The 14,958-nt window shown below is 37.0% G+C and overlaps 1 protein-coding gene across 1 annotated transcript; it reads left to right on the top strand.

Moving 5' to 3' along the window:
• Nucleotides 1–13,850: 13,850 nt before the first annotated feature.
• Nucleotides 13,851–14,806, top strand: LOC112175298 (21 kDa protein). The gene has a single exon (XM_024312974.2). It carries the CDS (start codon nucleotides 13,924–13,926, stop codon nucleotides 14,515–14,517), a length of 594 nt encoding a protein of 197 aa, XP_024168742.1. The 5' UTR covers nucleotides 13,851–13,923; the 3' UTR covers nucleotides 14,518–14,806.
• Nucleotides 14,807–14,958: the final 152 nt, after the last annotated feature.

The following is a 14,958-nucleotide window of genomic DNA, read 5'->3' on the forward strand; positions in this document are numbered from 1 at the left end:
CCATCAAATGATTTGGACAGACTCAAAGAGCATCTCATCTGATGTAAGAGCATATATGGGTTAATTAAGTGACTTTAATATCAGCCAAAATCAAGGCAATAATAAACATACATGGCAGCAAATTAGTGTTGATTTCTTTCCCATATATTTTTTTGTAATTGCATAGATTTAGTGGTATTTTTATTATTAGTTGGATAGATTTGATATTCATTTTGTAATTTTCCATTTATTACTTTTCCTTATCTTGATTAGACTTTTATGCTATTTAAGCAAGAGTTTGTCATCTTTGCAAGGGAGCTTTTTTGACATCATAATGAAAATATAGCCTCTTTTCAGCTGCCCATAATGAGTTGTGTTATTCTTATTTCAATGACGTGTGCTATTAGTTCTAGGCCCATTTTTTAGGACCCGTCCCCCATCAATTTGGTATCAGAGTTTTGGTGAGAGCGTGGTGGATTCCATAGTTTGAAGCAGGCTTGATCGGAGAGGTTCTCGAATGGAGGGTCGTCATAGCAACGACATGGAGGAAATCAAGAAGACAATTCAACAACTTGTAGAACGTATCAATCGCATCGAAACTCAACACCAAGGAGGTAAGACTTGTAACAGGGAGAGACATGTTTATCAGCGTGTCACTTGCATCGAAACCTCATGCCAAGACGGTGAGTGTTCCGACAGGGAGAGAAACGTTTATCAGGGTGTCACTTGCATCGAAACCTCATACCAAGATGGTGAGTGTTCCGACGGGGAGGGAGACGTTGGCCATTTTCATCACTGTGCTCTGTTGTGTGAGTCGGACGAAAAGGTGGAACCGATTAGTTTCGACTATAAAGGTTCAAATACTATCTTTAACTTTTCAGTTAATGTTGTAAATATTAATGTGGCTATTCATGTAATAGCAATTAGTGTTGCGTGATATACGCCAATTAAGATTGATTGGTGATTAACAGAATATTATTAGCGATTGATTGATTGTAATCAGACGAGTGATTGATGTAATTGTTAAATAGTTGCCTTTTTGTAAACCTGAGGTTCTCCTATATAAACCTCATTGTGAGATGAATAGAATCACTCCATTTTTCTCATACTTCATTCTTTGTGTCTAAACTCTCCCTCTCTCAAATTCTTTTACTATCGTTTTACAACACGTTATTAGCACGACAAGCTCTAGGATTCAGATTGCGAGTTGTGGAGAAGAGGTGGTTCATCATTCAATCAAGAGAAGAGGCGAATAACTCCTGAGTTATTGGATTGGCTGAGAAGACAACCTTCTCAGTTCTGCACATATAAACTGAAGATTCGTCTGTTTTTCATCAAGTATTTTTCTTTCCAAAATCTAATTTTATATTCATACTTATTGAGCCTATTGATTGAATATGAACAATCACCATGATGCATGAACCCCCAAATTTACTTTATTAATTTATTTGGTTGATACATATATATCTGTCGTATATATTTGTTCATGTTTTTGGATTTGATTGACATATATCATGACATATTGATATGTATGATTCCTATTTAATATTACTACAATGCCAGAAGCATTTACCCAATTTATTACCTATACGAAATGCCAGAAGCATTAATGGGATTTGAGCCCATTTCCTTAGGTACATAACCGCTGCATTAATTTATTTATGTTACTATTTAATAACATATATTGAATTTGGTTATGTTATAATTGTGAATATTAATAGAGGCTGAGTTAGAAGCTCAAATCAAGCCCAAAGTCACAACAAAAAAATTCGAGCCAGAAGCTCAGGGCCAAGTTGCAAGGCCAAAACAGAAGCTCACCACATGTTGCCATGACAAAAGTTATGAATCTTCTCAAATTAGGCTCATCCAGTTGGATGCGATGTCTAGGCAAGGTTCAGATGAGGCCGTGTACTTAAGTGAGCCTCGCTCCACCTAAACCTCATCCTTCCTTACCTGGTCGTATTCAATTGGAGTTACCTAAAGGGTTGAGTAATAACTTTTTACTTGGCAGACCAGCCTGAGCCCAGTAGACCCACTCTCCCTGTGCAGGACCTAGCATCCCAGCAGGCCTCACATACTCTTTGACTAGTGCATGAAAGCCTAGGTCACGAGCTCGCAAACTAAGCCCCGTAGGCTTCACTATCAAGCCCACTCCTTTGGTCCAGCAGAATCAAATAAAAGGAAAAATGATTTGATATTGTAAATAGATTCACCATATTTAATATGTGTAATTAATTGCCAGAAGCATTATTCACATAATTGTGTGATAATTAATATGTTATATTACTAGCATGCAATTAATATGTCAATTGATTTGGGATTTTCATTTATCCAATTTGTGAGATATTATTTTAATCTGCCCTATTCAATATTGTTGTGTTACTTGTCTAAATTTTCGCACTAGAATATATGTGTAGAAAATGCAGGTACCTAATAAACTAGAAGTTCTAAATGAACCAATAGTTCATACATAAATCGAACTTGTAGTTTCGATAATGCCATTTAAGAAACTTGAAGTTTCTTTCATAAATTCACCACACATGATAAAACCAGTAGATTTTACATGTCTAATCTGATTTTTCATACCATGTTATAGAACCTGAAGTTCTCATTACTTGCTTATGGATGATATTATCCAAAGCAGTAATATTATTTGTTCCTTTCCTGTAAGAAATGTCAAATCTCAACATGTTTGACTTTGTTGCTTTGGAGGTTTCCGGAAGAAACTATCTAAAGTGGACTCAAGATGTGAAAATTCATTTGACTACAAAGAAGATGAGATCAACAATCGATACTGACAATGTCCTCACTGAGGCTTTTAAGGCGAGTGTCATAATGTTCATAACAAAACATATGGAGAAAGCACTCCAAGTTGAGTATCCGATGAAGAGGATCCATAGACTCTTTGAGTCACTCTGGAAGAGTACTTTAATCATCAAGTGACTATTTTCTTGCCTGAAGCAAGACATGATTAGCAAGATATTGAACAAGCCCATCTGCCCAAAACAATACAAGGAGAGGCACTTTACTAATTCTCAGAATTGATCACTATTTTGTTGCTCACTTAAATGAACAACAACCTCCTGTTGAGGAATAATCAAGCCAAGCCCATCAGTACCTAAACAACACTTTTGCTTGAAGCAAATGATGTTACTCATCGCAAACCTAATCGCAAAAGGAGAAATTGTGGCCGTGGAAGGGACAAAAAGTTCGATCTTTCGAGACAAGGAAAGAGATGTGGGCCCATAAATGGCCCATATAACCGGCCCAAAACATGGCCCCATGTTATAGTGCCCTTGCCCAACAAGCCAGAGTGGAAAAGAATACCCCGCTGCCACCAAAATCAGCATAATCTTTGTTATCGATGTGGAGGAATTGACTGCTGGTCCCGCACCTGCTGTGCGATAACCGAAGCAGTAAATGAGTATTACGCCAGTCGCGGAACTCGAAATACCAACTTTATTGAAGGGTCATTTTCTATTGATTCCACATTAGAGATCATGGATTTTCAGGCAGTTATTGAACATACTAAGGATTAGGACTCGAAGACATGGGTATAATTGGCCCCTTGTGCCATATCTATTTCATTTTAATGCATAAAACATCTTCGGATTTTGGTGATTTATGTTTTCAATTATTTTGGATTATAAAAATGTGGTTATGTTCGAATATATTTAATTCAATAAACTTATTCATACATGTGATCCATTGAATTAAATTTATGAATAGGCATGTCTAGTGGGGAAGTTTGTTGTCTGGTTAAAAGTGCTATTACACACACCATACTCCCAGATCGGAGATATTTTTCAAACTTATGTCTATTCATATCTCTGTGACAACCGTATCAGGCCAATCCAACCTGTTAGAGGGTTATGGCAAAACCCACTGTATGTTGTCCAATGGTATTGAACCTACCATCAATGAGGCCTTATATTCTCCACTTTCCAGAAGAACGTTATTGAGTATTAAGGATATTCGAACCAACGGTTACCACGTTGAAACCATTGAGAAAAATGAGTGGAATATCTTTGCATAAGCTCCGAGTGTACGGCCAGAAGCGTACATTGGAGAAATTGAAATCTGTTAGCTAGAAGCTAACTAATTCAAGCAATTACTTGCTATGACATGACCTTTTGGGACACCCAAGTCAAAGTATGATGTACCGTATTCTCAACTCATCGCAAGTGCATCCCCTTCTAAATAAGGGTCTTGTATATAATGACACACTATACCATACTTGTTAAGAATATTTAATACTAGACCATCATATGCAAAGACTAGTACATACACCACCATTTTGCTGCACAGAATGCAAGGGAAATTTGTGGACATATATATCCAACCACTATGTGGGCCAGTTAAATATTAATAGTTTTGGTTGATGTATCGATAAAGTGATTTCATGTTACACTATTGTCCACAAGAAAACGTTGCTTTTGCTAAACTCTCACCCAGATCATGAAATTGAGGGTTCACCATTCGGATTATCCCATAAAGTCTATAAGACTTGATAATACTAGAGAGTTTACATCAAAATCTTTCAATGTTATTGAATATCCCTTGGGATTGATGCTGAACATATAGTTCCCTATGTTCACACCCAAGATGGTCTCGCAAATAGACTCTTGGTAATGCGCGCTAAGCTTCTCGTTTTTGCGTGGGGCTAGGCAATCTTGCATGCAGCTATGTTGGTCCTGTTGAGGCCCATTGCTACCAACCTTACTCTGCGTTATAGCTAGTGATTGGGTACGAACCTGATGTTTCGCACTTACGCGCATTTGGGTATGCAGTTCTCGTGCCAATTGTGCTGTCACAACGTACAAAGTTGGGTCCTCAACAAAGGATGGGCATACATGTCGATTATGAGTCCCATCCATTATATGCTCTTTAGAGCCTTTGACAGGCGATCTCTTTACCGCTAAATTTGCGGATTGTCACTTTGATGAGACAGTCTTCCCGTCGTTAGGGGGAGATAAGAACGTCACCGTTCCTGATGAACGACGTGTATTAACATGGAATGTCCCCACAATGTCTCATCTTGATCCCCAAACCGCACAAAAATAGTGAAGTGCGGACAATTCTAGATCTATAGAGTATAAGAATACAATATGCTAGATACTTTCTCTGATCTAGCAAAAGTGATGAGATCATATATACCTGCTGCAAATGTGTCTGCAAGGATAGAAGTCCCTGTAGGATGTGTAGTCCCAGATGGACAAGGTACGACCATGGCGGCTAACCAGTCATATGTTGCTACCCAGAAGTGAGGTAGACCATTAGGTTCGAAGGATCCTTATCCCTAGAAGAGGGTAAACTTGGCACAAACGAATCCTCTTGACATCGCTATCTCAAACCGATTCATCTCATGAGATAAATCAGGATTATGGGTACATCCTAGAAGAGACCATGTTGGGGGACGCTCCAACATTTGAACCCACTCCCGAGAATAGAGAAATCTTGGTAAATTTAGTGAGATTTAAAATCAGAATGAGATTATTATCGATGATATGTTTATATTTGCGGTGGCCACCGAAACTATAAAGCGATGACCTCGAACCTTGCTTTGTTGATCAATATCAACGAAGAGACGACTGGCCAAAAAAGGAAATAAGCAATTCAGGTCGAATTAGATTCCTTGATAAAGAGAAAGGTGTTTGGACCTGTTGTCCCTACACCTCCCCATGTTAAACCCGTAGAATTTAAATGGGTATTTGTAAGGAAGCGTAATAAGAAAAACTAGATTGTGATACACAAGGCTTGTCTAGTGGCGCAAGAATTTTCTCAATGCCCTGTGATTGATTACGAGGAGGCGTATTCTCCTGTAATGGACGTCAAAATGTTCTGCTACCTTTTCAGTTTGGTAGTTTTTTGAAAAACTGAATATGCAGCTTATGAATGTGGTCGTAGCTTATCTCTATGGGGATCATAATATAGAGATGTACATGAAAGTTCCTGAAGGACTTATGATACTCGATGCAAATAGTTCTAGACCACGGAACACGCTCTTCATTAGTTTTGAGGCGTTCACTTTATAGATTGAAAAAATCTAGACGGAGGTGGTATAACCGTCTAAGTGAATATTTGATCGGGATAGGATATGTGAATAATAAACTATGCCCATACGTGTTTATTAAGGAAACAAGTTCCAGGTTAGCAATTGTGTGGTCTATGTCAAAGACATGAATTTGATTGATACTCCTGAAGAGATCAAGGAAACCGCAAAGCACCTGAAGTCAGAATTTGAGATGAAAGGCCTTGGGAGAGCAAATTATTGTCTCGACCTGAAGCCCGAGGAGTGTGCAGATGAAATTTTGGTCCATCAACCAAATTACATCTAGAAGATGTTAAGATGCTTTAATGAGGATAAAAGCAAGCACACCCATGGTCGTCCGAAGTCTAGAAAGAACCGTATCGTCCTGCAAATGATAACGAAGAGATATTGGTGCTAGAAGTCTCATATCTAAGTGCAATAGGCGCATTATTGTACTTGGTTCAATGCCCTAGATAGGACATCTCATTCGATGTGAACTTGTTAGCTAGATATAGCTCTGCGCCAACATGCCGCCACTGGAATGGCATAAAAGACATTTTTCGCTACCTTAGAGGTACGACAGATATGAGCTTATTCTATCCCTATGCATCAAGGAATGGATCAAACCCCCTTGATCCTCGGAATGATGCTCGCCTTGTTGGATATGCTGATATAGACTATCTATTAGACCCGCTCAAGGCACGTTCCCAAACTGGTTATATCTTTACCATTGGGAATACTGTAATTTCTTGGAGGTCTATGAAATAGACACTTGTTGCTACCTCTTCGAATCATGCTGAGATACTAGCTCTTCACAAAGTAGTATGTGAATGTACATGGCTAAGAGCCGTTACAAAGCATGTTTGAAGCACATGTGGACTGCATTCCACCACTGATGAACCAACCATTATCTCCGAGGATAATGCTGCTTACATAGAGCAGATAAATGCGAGTTTCATCAAAGGAGACAACACCAAACATATTGTACCGAAGTTCTCCTTCAATCAGCAACAACAGGAGCATCAGAAGATTGAAGTTAAGCAGATTTGATCTGAAGACAATTGTGCAGACCTCTTTACTAAGTCACTACCAAAGTCTACATTCCAGAAGCATGTACAAGGTATTGGTCTACGTAAATTATCTGAATTACCTAACATGTAATTTTCAGGGGGAGTATCCTGAAGCATACTGATTTGACCATCGTGTACTTTTTTTGTCCTTCGTCCAGGGTTATTTTGTCCCACAGGGTTTTGTTACCTGACAAGGTTTTGATGAGACACATCTTTAGCATGGTCACCCCACTTATACTACATCTTGAAGATGTTTTGATTTGACATATATGCATTTGCTCATCTTTTTCCTTCGACCACGGGTTTCTCCCACTGGGTTTACTGGGCAAGGTTTTGGTGTAGCAACTCTAATGCATTCCTCTTGTAGACATACTACCTACTTATGGTGCTGATAAGAAGACTCTACGTATCTCTAAAGCTGTGATACTGCTAATCCACACTCAAGCGCGTTGTGCTCTTTTTCTCTTTCGACCAAGGTTGTTTTTTTCCACAGGGTTTTTATTACTTGGCAAGGTTTTTAATGAGACAACTTAGAAGCGCATAGCAGGGGCAACACTATTGACATGAAATATCCAAGGGGGAGTGTTGTAAATATTAATGTGGCTATTCATGTAATAGCAATTAGTGTTGCGTGATATACGCCAATTAAGATTGATTGGTGATTAACAGAATATAATTAGCGATTGATTGATTATAATCAGACGAGTGATTGATGTAATCGTTAAATAGTTACCTTTTTGTAAACCTGAGGTACTCCTATATAAACCTCATTGTGAGATGAATAGAATCACTCCATTTTTCTCATACTTCATTCTTTGTGTCTAAACTCTCCCTCTCTCAAATTCTTTTACTATCGTTTTACAACACGTTATCAACACGACAAGCTATAGGATTCAGATTGCGAGTTGTGGAGAAGAGGTGGTTCATCATTCAATCAAGAGAAGAGGCGAATAACTCCTGAGTTATTGGATTGGCTGAGAAGACAACCTTCTCAGTTCTGCACATATAAACTAAAGATTCGTCTGTTCTTCATCAAATATTTTTCTTTCCAAAATCTAATTTTATATTCATGCTTATTGAGCATATTGATTGAATATGAACAATCACCATGATGCATGAACCCCAAATTTACTTTATTAATTTATTTGGTTGATACATATATATCTGTCGTATATATTTATTCATGTTTTTGGATTTGATTGACATATATCATGACACATTGATATGTATGATTCCTATTTAATATTACTACAATGCCAGAAGCATTTACCCAATTTATTACCTATACGAAATGCCAGAAGCATTAATGGGATTTGAACCCATTTCCTTTGTGTCTAAACTCTCCCTCTTTCAAATTCTTTTACTGTTGTTTTACAACAGTTAATAATAATTTGAAAAAGGAAAAAAAAGATGGTTTTGTGGATTTCAGTTTACCACCAATTTATGAATGTTTTTGTGAGGCTTGTTGTGGCAATTGTGATGATCAGATTTGTGATGGAAATTGTTTGGAGGCGAACATGGTAGCAATATTATTGATAAAGAGTTTGAGCTAGCTGTAGGAAATATTACAATGTACATGCAAGAAATTGATCCAATTATCCAAGTCGTTGAAGCTATTGTACCAGCAATTGAAGTGGAAGACCTTTACCTGTGTATGAGTATTGAAAAAATTGATATTGGTGAGACGATTGGTGATATGAACCCTAACCGTACGTGGTCATATTTGTGATGCCAACGTGGGTTTCAATCTTGGATTCTTGGACTTCCAAAAACTAGGCAGGGGTAGGATTCAATCTTGGAAGAGAGTAATACAAATGTGGGTTTTGGAGGCATTACCTACAAAATAAAAGTTCACAGATCCGTTGATTTTGTTGGGTTTAATGTGTTCAATTTTCAAATTCTCAAGATAGTAGTTGATATTGCCAATCATATGAAGAATGATGGTAAAAGTTTTGGGTTGGCAAAAACCAAATTTCTCAAGCCAAGATTAGGAAGGTATTCCAAATATTTATTAATTTGGAATGGACTATTCCAATTGCAAGCTAAAGAATTGACCATGATTTGGACCATTGCATTTTGCCAGGATTCTCCCTAATCCATGGCTTGAATTCGAGGACGGATTCTTTCCAACCAGCTGGGGAGTTTGATGCAAGAGCATATATGGGTCAAATTAAAGATCAGTCAAAATTAAGGCAACAATAAACATGGCAGCAAATTAGTGTTGATTTCTTTCTCATATATTTATTTGTAATTGCATAGATTTAGCTGTATTTTTATTATTAATTGGACAGATTTGATATTCATTTTGTAATTTTCCATTTTTAGCTTCCTATAATGAGTTGTGTTCTTCTTATTTCTGAACGTGTGCTATTAGTTCTAGGCCTATGTTTTAGGACCTGTCATCCATCATCATCAATCACCTAAATATGATAGACCTTCCCCAAGTTCCAACATGTTTTCTGTTCAATTTAGAATGACAGCTACCACTTTGATATTTTTCGAACCTAATTCTTTGATGTAGCACTTCGAAAGTTCCTTGCACAACGAAAACCAATTAGACATCAATGGAAAATGATCACATGATTCACATATTGAACAGATATGTCCCCCACAAGATCTACAAATGTTTGAAAGATTACATGGATCTAAACTTTCGGTTTCAGAGCTTAAGACCGCATCAAATTGTTCATTAATTTAAAAGCTGCATATTACAGCAGTCAGCAGATGCCTAACAAGTTCTCCTTCTTCCTGAGAATTATACTTTTCTAGTGTGACAAAGTCTTCTGGACCCTGAATTCAAGACTCAGTAAAAGCTGATGTTTTCTCGAGTGTTTTCTTTATTTAGTCACTTCACATAAGATGATCATATCCCAATTTTATGTTCATCTGGATGAGCATTCACTCATTTAGCTTTCCGCAAAGCATTTCTTTACAAAAATTTCTAGCATCTTCTTATTCGACAATCTCCTCGATCTCACAACATAAACGTGATTTCCGAAGCTATATATAATTAAAATTCATCCCAAAGAACAGGGAGACAATTTTGCCGCGATTTTCGGCCTACATGAACTAACAAATTATAGTTAAAGCATTGTCATTTTCGATGTGATTATTCTTTGTAGGCAACTTCAATGTGATGAGTTCTTATTATTGCTATTTTATCTTTGGCGACTTTTGGACTTCCTTTTGAGGCGAGAATCGAGACGACCAAATCTAGAGCTAGTTGATTTTCCACTTCATGAAAGCAGTCTAAAGAAGATGCAGAGATATCCTTTTGTTTTTTTTACTTTGTCAAGGAGAATCCAAATTAGAGATATCTAAAGAAACTTATCTCTTAAATTAGAGCCTTTTTCATGGGATGGGAGTCTTATACAAGAGCTTGTGCCGGAAACATTCTGCAATCAGCAAAATTGTTTCTCACTGCTTGAAACAGAATCAGAGTACTTGGTTAAGCTTAAACAAATGAGTCATTAATCAAGTTGAGTAATATATCAGAGTATCAGACTTATCAAGCCTAGTCATTGAGCACGGAAATGAGATGAAGCACATGGAATAATGAAAAGTTGATTAATTATTAGTTTAATTACCCCACCAAAATGGTGGGGAGGCAGTTGCATGCATGAATGGGTGAATGATTAAGGGGCATAATGAAATCCTCCGGTCCCCATAAAAGTGATTTGTGGACCATGTGATAGTGAAGCTCAAGCTCAACCTGCATTGTAAAGTTAATTGGAAGCAGACAAAATGCCATGGAGCTCACATGTGGAGATTATGTAAATATAGGTTTGAGTGTCTGTTTATGTTTGTATGAAACTTTGAAAGAAGTAATAAACTAATAAAAGGAAAATGAGGCAGAAAAAATTAGTAATCATGATCTGGTATGTTACTTGGTTTAGAACCAAGAAAGTCTGCTTAAAATGTATCCTTGTATATATAGCAGGTCTATTTTGAGTGAAAGGTTTTGAAGTTAATGTATCCAAGGGAGTCCGGGAATCTCAAGAGTTAAGAAACCCAAATCTAATAGAATTTCTGAAAACTGGTTAACATGTTCAGATAAAAATCTCATTCCTTGTTCTGTATTGCCTTGGTCCAGATAAACTGGTTTTAATATGCTAATGCTAAAGCTTGTTGTGAACACTACAAGAGAAAATGTCATCGGCGACAACCCAAAGTTGTCGTAAAAAGTCAAAATTTCTCGCTGAATTGAAAATGCGACGACTTTGGGTTGTTGCAACCAGTTGTCGCCTTATGTGTTTTACTTATTGTCAAAAGCGACGAAATTAGAAGTTGTCGCATAAACATTAACCGACAACTCGTACAGGTGGTCGTCTAATTGGTTTTCAATGAGAAAGTTCAAGTTATCATACAAACATTAAGCAACAACCTGTACAAGTCCTCACTTAATTGGTCGTTTGCAAGAAAATTAAAATTGTCACATAAACATTAACCGACCACTAATAGAAGTTGTCGCCTAATTGGTTTTTAGCGATGAATTTTAAGTTGTCACATAAACATTAAGCGACAACTCGTTGAGCTCGTCGCCTAATTGGTCTTTTGTGAGAAAATTAAAGTTGTCACATTAACACTAACCGACAACTCGTAAAAGTTGTCGCCTAATTGATTTTCAGCGAGGAAGTTCAGGTTGTCACGTAATCATCAAGCGACAACCTGTAAAAGTCGTCACCTTATAGGCCTTTTGTGAGAAAATTAAAGTTGTCCCATATACATTAATCGACAACTAGTAGAAGTTGTTGCCTAATTTATTTTCAGTGAGGAAATTCAAATTGTCTCATAAACATTAAGCGACAACCCATTAAAGTTGTCGCCAAATTGATTTTCAGAGAGGAAATTCAAATTGTCACATAAATATTAAGCGACAACCAAATAAAGTTGTCACCAAATTGATTTTTAGTGAGGAAGGTAAGGTTGTCACATAATCATTAACCGACAATTCACATAAGTGGTCACTAAATCAGTATTCAGTGACAGAAATCTAGTTATCACATAAACATTAAGCGACAATTCACAGAAGTCGTCGCCTAATTAATCTTTTGTGACGAAGTTAAAGTTGTCACATAAACATTAACTGACAATTAGTAGAAATTGTCGCTTAATTGATATTTTTCGAGGAATTGGGTGTCACATAATGTCATATGGGCGACAACTGTCAATTTCTTGCAAATTCCTACTTTATGCGACAAATTGGTTGTTGCGACAATTAAAATTTCCTCGTATTTACGACAAATTTTGAGTTGTCACAATGAAATTCTTCGCTTTTGCTATTTTCTCTTGTAGTGGAATGAGGTCTTGGAATAATGTTTATACCAATCACCTATGGCTTAGCACAAATAGATTAGTGGCAACCACCATGTACCTTTTCAAGGGGAAATATCTGTTCAGTAAGGTTTGGAAGTATGATTAGAGATCATAGTGTAAAGGCTTTTAGAAGGGCTTGCTAAGCCTGTTTGTACAAGTGTATTTAACTATCAATGTTAAAGCAGAACTGCTTATTGCCAACAGGGCTTTCAACCAATATTATAGATAATGTGTATATCTAGTTCGGCAATTAGATAAGAGAAGCATATATAGCACTTAGCAGCTGATAGCTTAACCATATCTCTAAGCAGCTACAGAAAACTAAGATTCATGAAATCAAAGTTAAAGCTTCTGTTTTACAAATGACTGTTTGATGATGAGAAAGGTTTTGGGATTTGTTCTACTAAACTTGTATTCATTATCCCAATCTAGTTAGTAAGATTAAGTTGAAATATTTTCTTTGACTAAAACAGAAGAAATGAACTATGGCCAGAAATTGAGCATTCCTTGGGAGAGGTCTATCTATTGTTTATTTAAAAACAAAATAAATTAACTAACAATAATGTTTCTTAGGATAAGTTTGTCTTCATCCAAAAGGCCAAGGATTGATCCCCATTTTCTTTGAAGTATGATTGGGTTAAAGGGTACCCGAGAAAAAAAATCAATGCTACTGAATGGATCATATATAAAGGGTCATAAGACCAATGAAATTTAAGCAATCTTCTTTTTCTTTCACTACTAGGATCCTGGTTAAGTCAATACCAGATGAAAATTTTTTTGGGTCTAATCAGAACGTCACCCAATTTCTGCATAGGTCTTACAGCAGGTACTGCAGCAAATATTTCTGGTAGTGTTCAATTTAAACCCAATTATTTCTGATCTATCGCTTGTCGCATAGAATTTACAGTAGTGGAAGTTAAGAACTAGTGACCAAAAGCTTGAACTATTCACATTAAAATGACACAAACACAAGTTCTCCCTCTTAATCAATCCACCAAGTTGAACAGAAACACAACACATCAATCAATATCGATCAAATATTTAATATTCAAGAGAAAATTGAAGAGGCATGTTGGCAAGTTGCAAAGTGTCACTTCAGTCCTCCATTAGTTACGTGTACGATTGAATTATGCTTAATTATATATAATTAACATTACCACTTTACCAGCCATTTGTGAATTTATGCATTGTCTGTCCAAAGTGGTGGTAATTATCGTTGAAGTTTGGTATAAGAATTTCATCCTTTTTCCTAACATTACTACTTTAGAGGATTGATTTAACAATTCAGTGAATGATTTGTGATTTGTGATTTATGATTTATAACAGAGAGGGAATAGATTCTCCTGATAAATTTTCAAAAGTTTTCCTTTAAATTAACGGTATTAACCTTGTGCTCCACATAAGTGGGAACCACTAGCTTAGCTAATTTCTATATATGTTAGGCATGCCTTCCTCTACAAATTCATCAATCTCTCAAAAGGAAGAAAGGAAGTCTTCAAGAGAGGAGAGAGAGAGAGAGAGAGAGAGATGGAATGCCATCTTATGCTAGCTCTGCCTATTCTCCAGTTGCTTCTTTACCACATAAGCCCCTGCACAGCCGCCCCAGCATCTTCTTGCAAAGCAAACATCGAGTACATAAAGACATCATGCAGCGTCACAATCTATCCGAAATTGTGCTACACCTCCCTCTCAATCTATGCAGGAAAAATCAAGACCAACCCGAAAGTGCTAGCTTATACCGCCCTCAATGTGACCCTTGCAGCCACCAAAGCAACTTCTGTGGTAATAAACAGGTGTTCAAGGGTTCATGGACTGAAGCCTATAGAGACTGCAGCTGCACTCGACTGTGTGGAGGAGGTTAGTGACGCTTTGGATGAGCTCCGGATGTCCATAGATGAATTGGGTCATGCAGTTAGAGGCTCGAGAAATTTCTCGTTTCAAATTAGCGATATTCAAACATGGGTTAGTGCTGCATTAACTGATGAGGACACCTGCATGGATGGCTTTGATGAGCATAAATTGACTGGGAGGATGGAGACTGTTGTCCGGAGGAAAATACTGAAAATTGCGCATCTGACGAGCAATGCCTTGGCACTCGTCAACAACTATGCCTCGAACTAAAGCTGTATTGCTCTTTGGGAAAGAATTGTATACCATTACGTACTCAAGAGTGGACCAATAAATGGTCTGTTGTTGTCCAAATGGAAGACTTGTCCATGTGTAAAAGCATCAAGGACAAGAAAATTATTTGATAAAAACTGCTAGGATTGTGAGAGATAAGGGAATATGTAGACTATTCAGCAAGCATAGTTTTTATAACGTACTGTAAATATGATTCTGTAAAGTGGTTGTAAGCCTTTCGAACTATAGCATCGATATAATACCTTGTGAAATGAATTGTGTATCCTAATTAATGATCTCTCTGTTTAATTAGGATAGATAAGTGGAAATTAAGCTTAATTTCGTATAGAGGTTACTATTGCTTGTTTGCAAACTTTTTTGTAAATGAGGGGATCGGAATGGGATACAAATTTTTTAATATTCTTGGATCTACCTCCAGTA

This window comes from Rosa chinensis, chromosome 7 (assembly GCF_002994745.2).
Source record: "Rosa chinensis cultivar Old Blush chromosome 7, RchiOBHm-V2, whole genome shotgun sequence".
Taxonomy (NCBI): Eukaryota; Viridiplantae; Streptophyta; class Magnoliopsida; order Rosales; family Rosaceae; genus Rosa; species Rosa chinensis.

Coding starts and splice junctions, on each gene's coding strand:
- LOC112175298 (XM_024312974.2), top strand. CDS start 13,924: ATGGAATGCCATCTTATGCTAGCTCTGCCTATTCTCCAGTTGCTTCTT.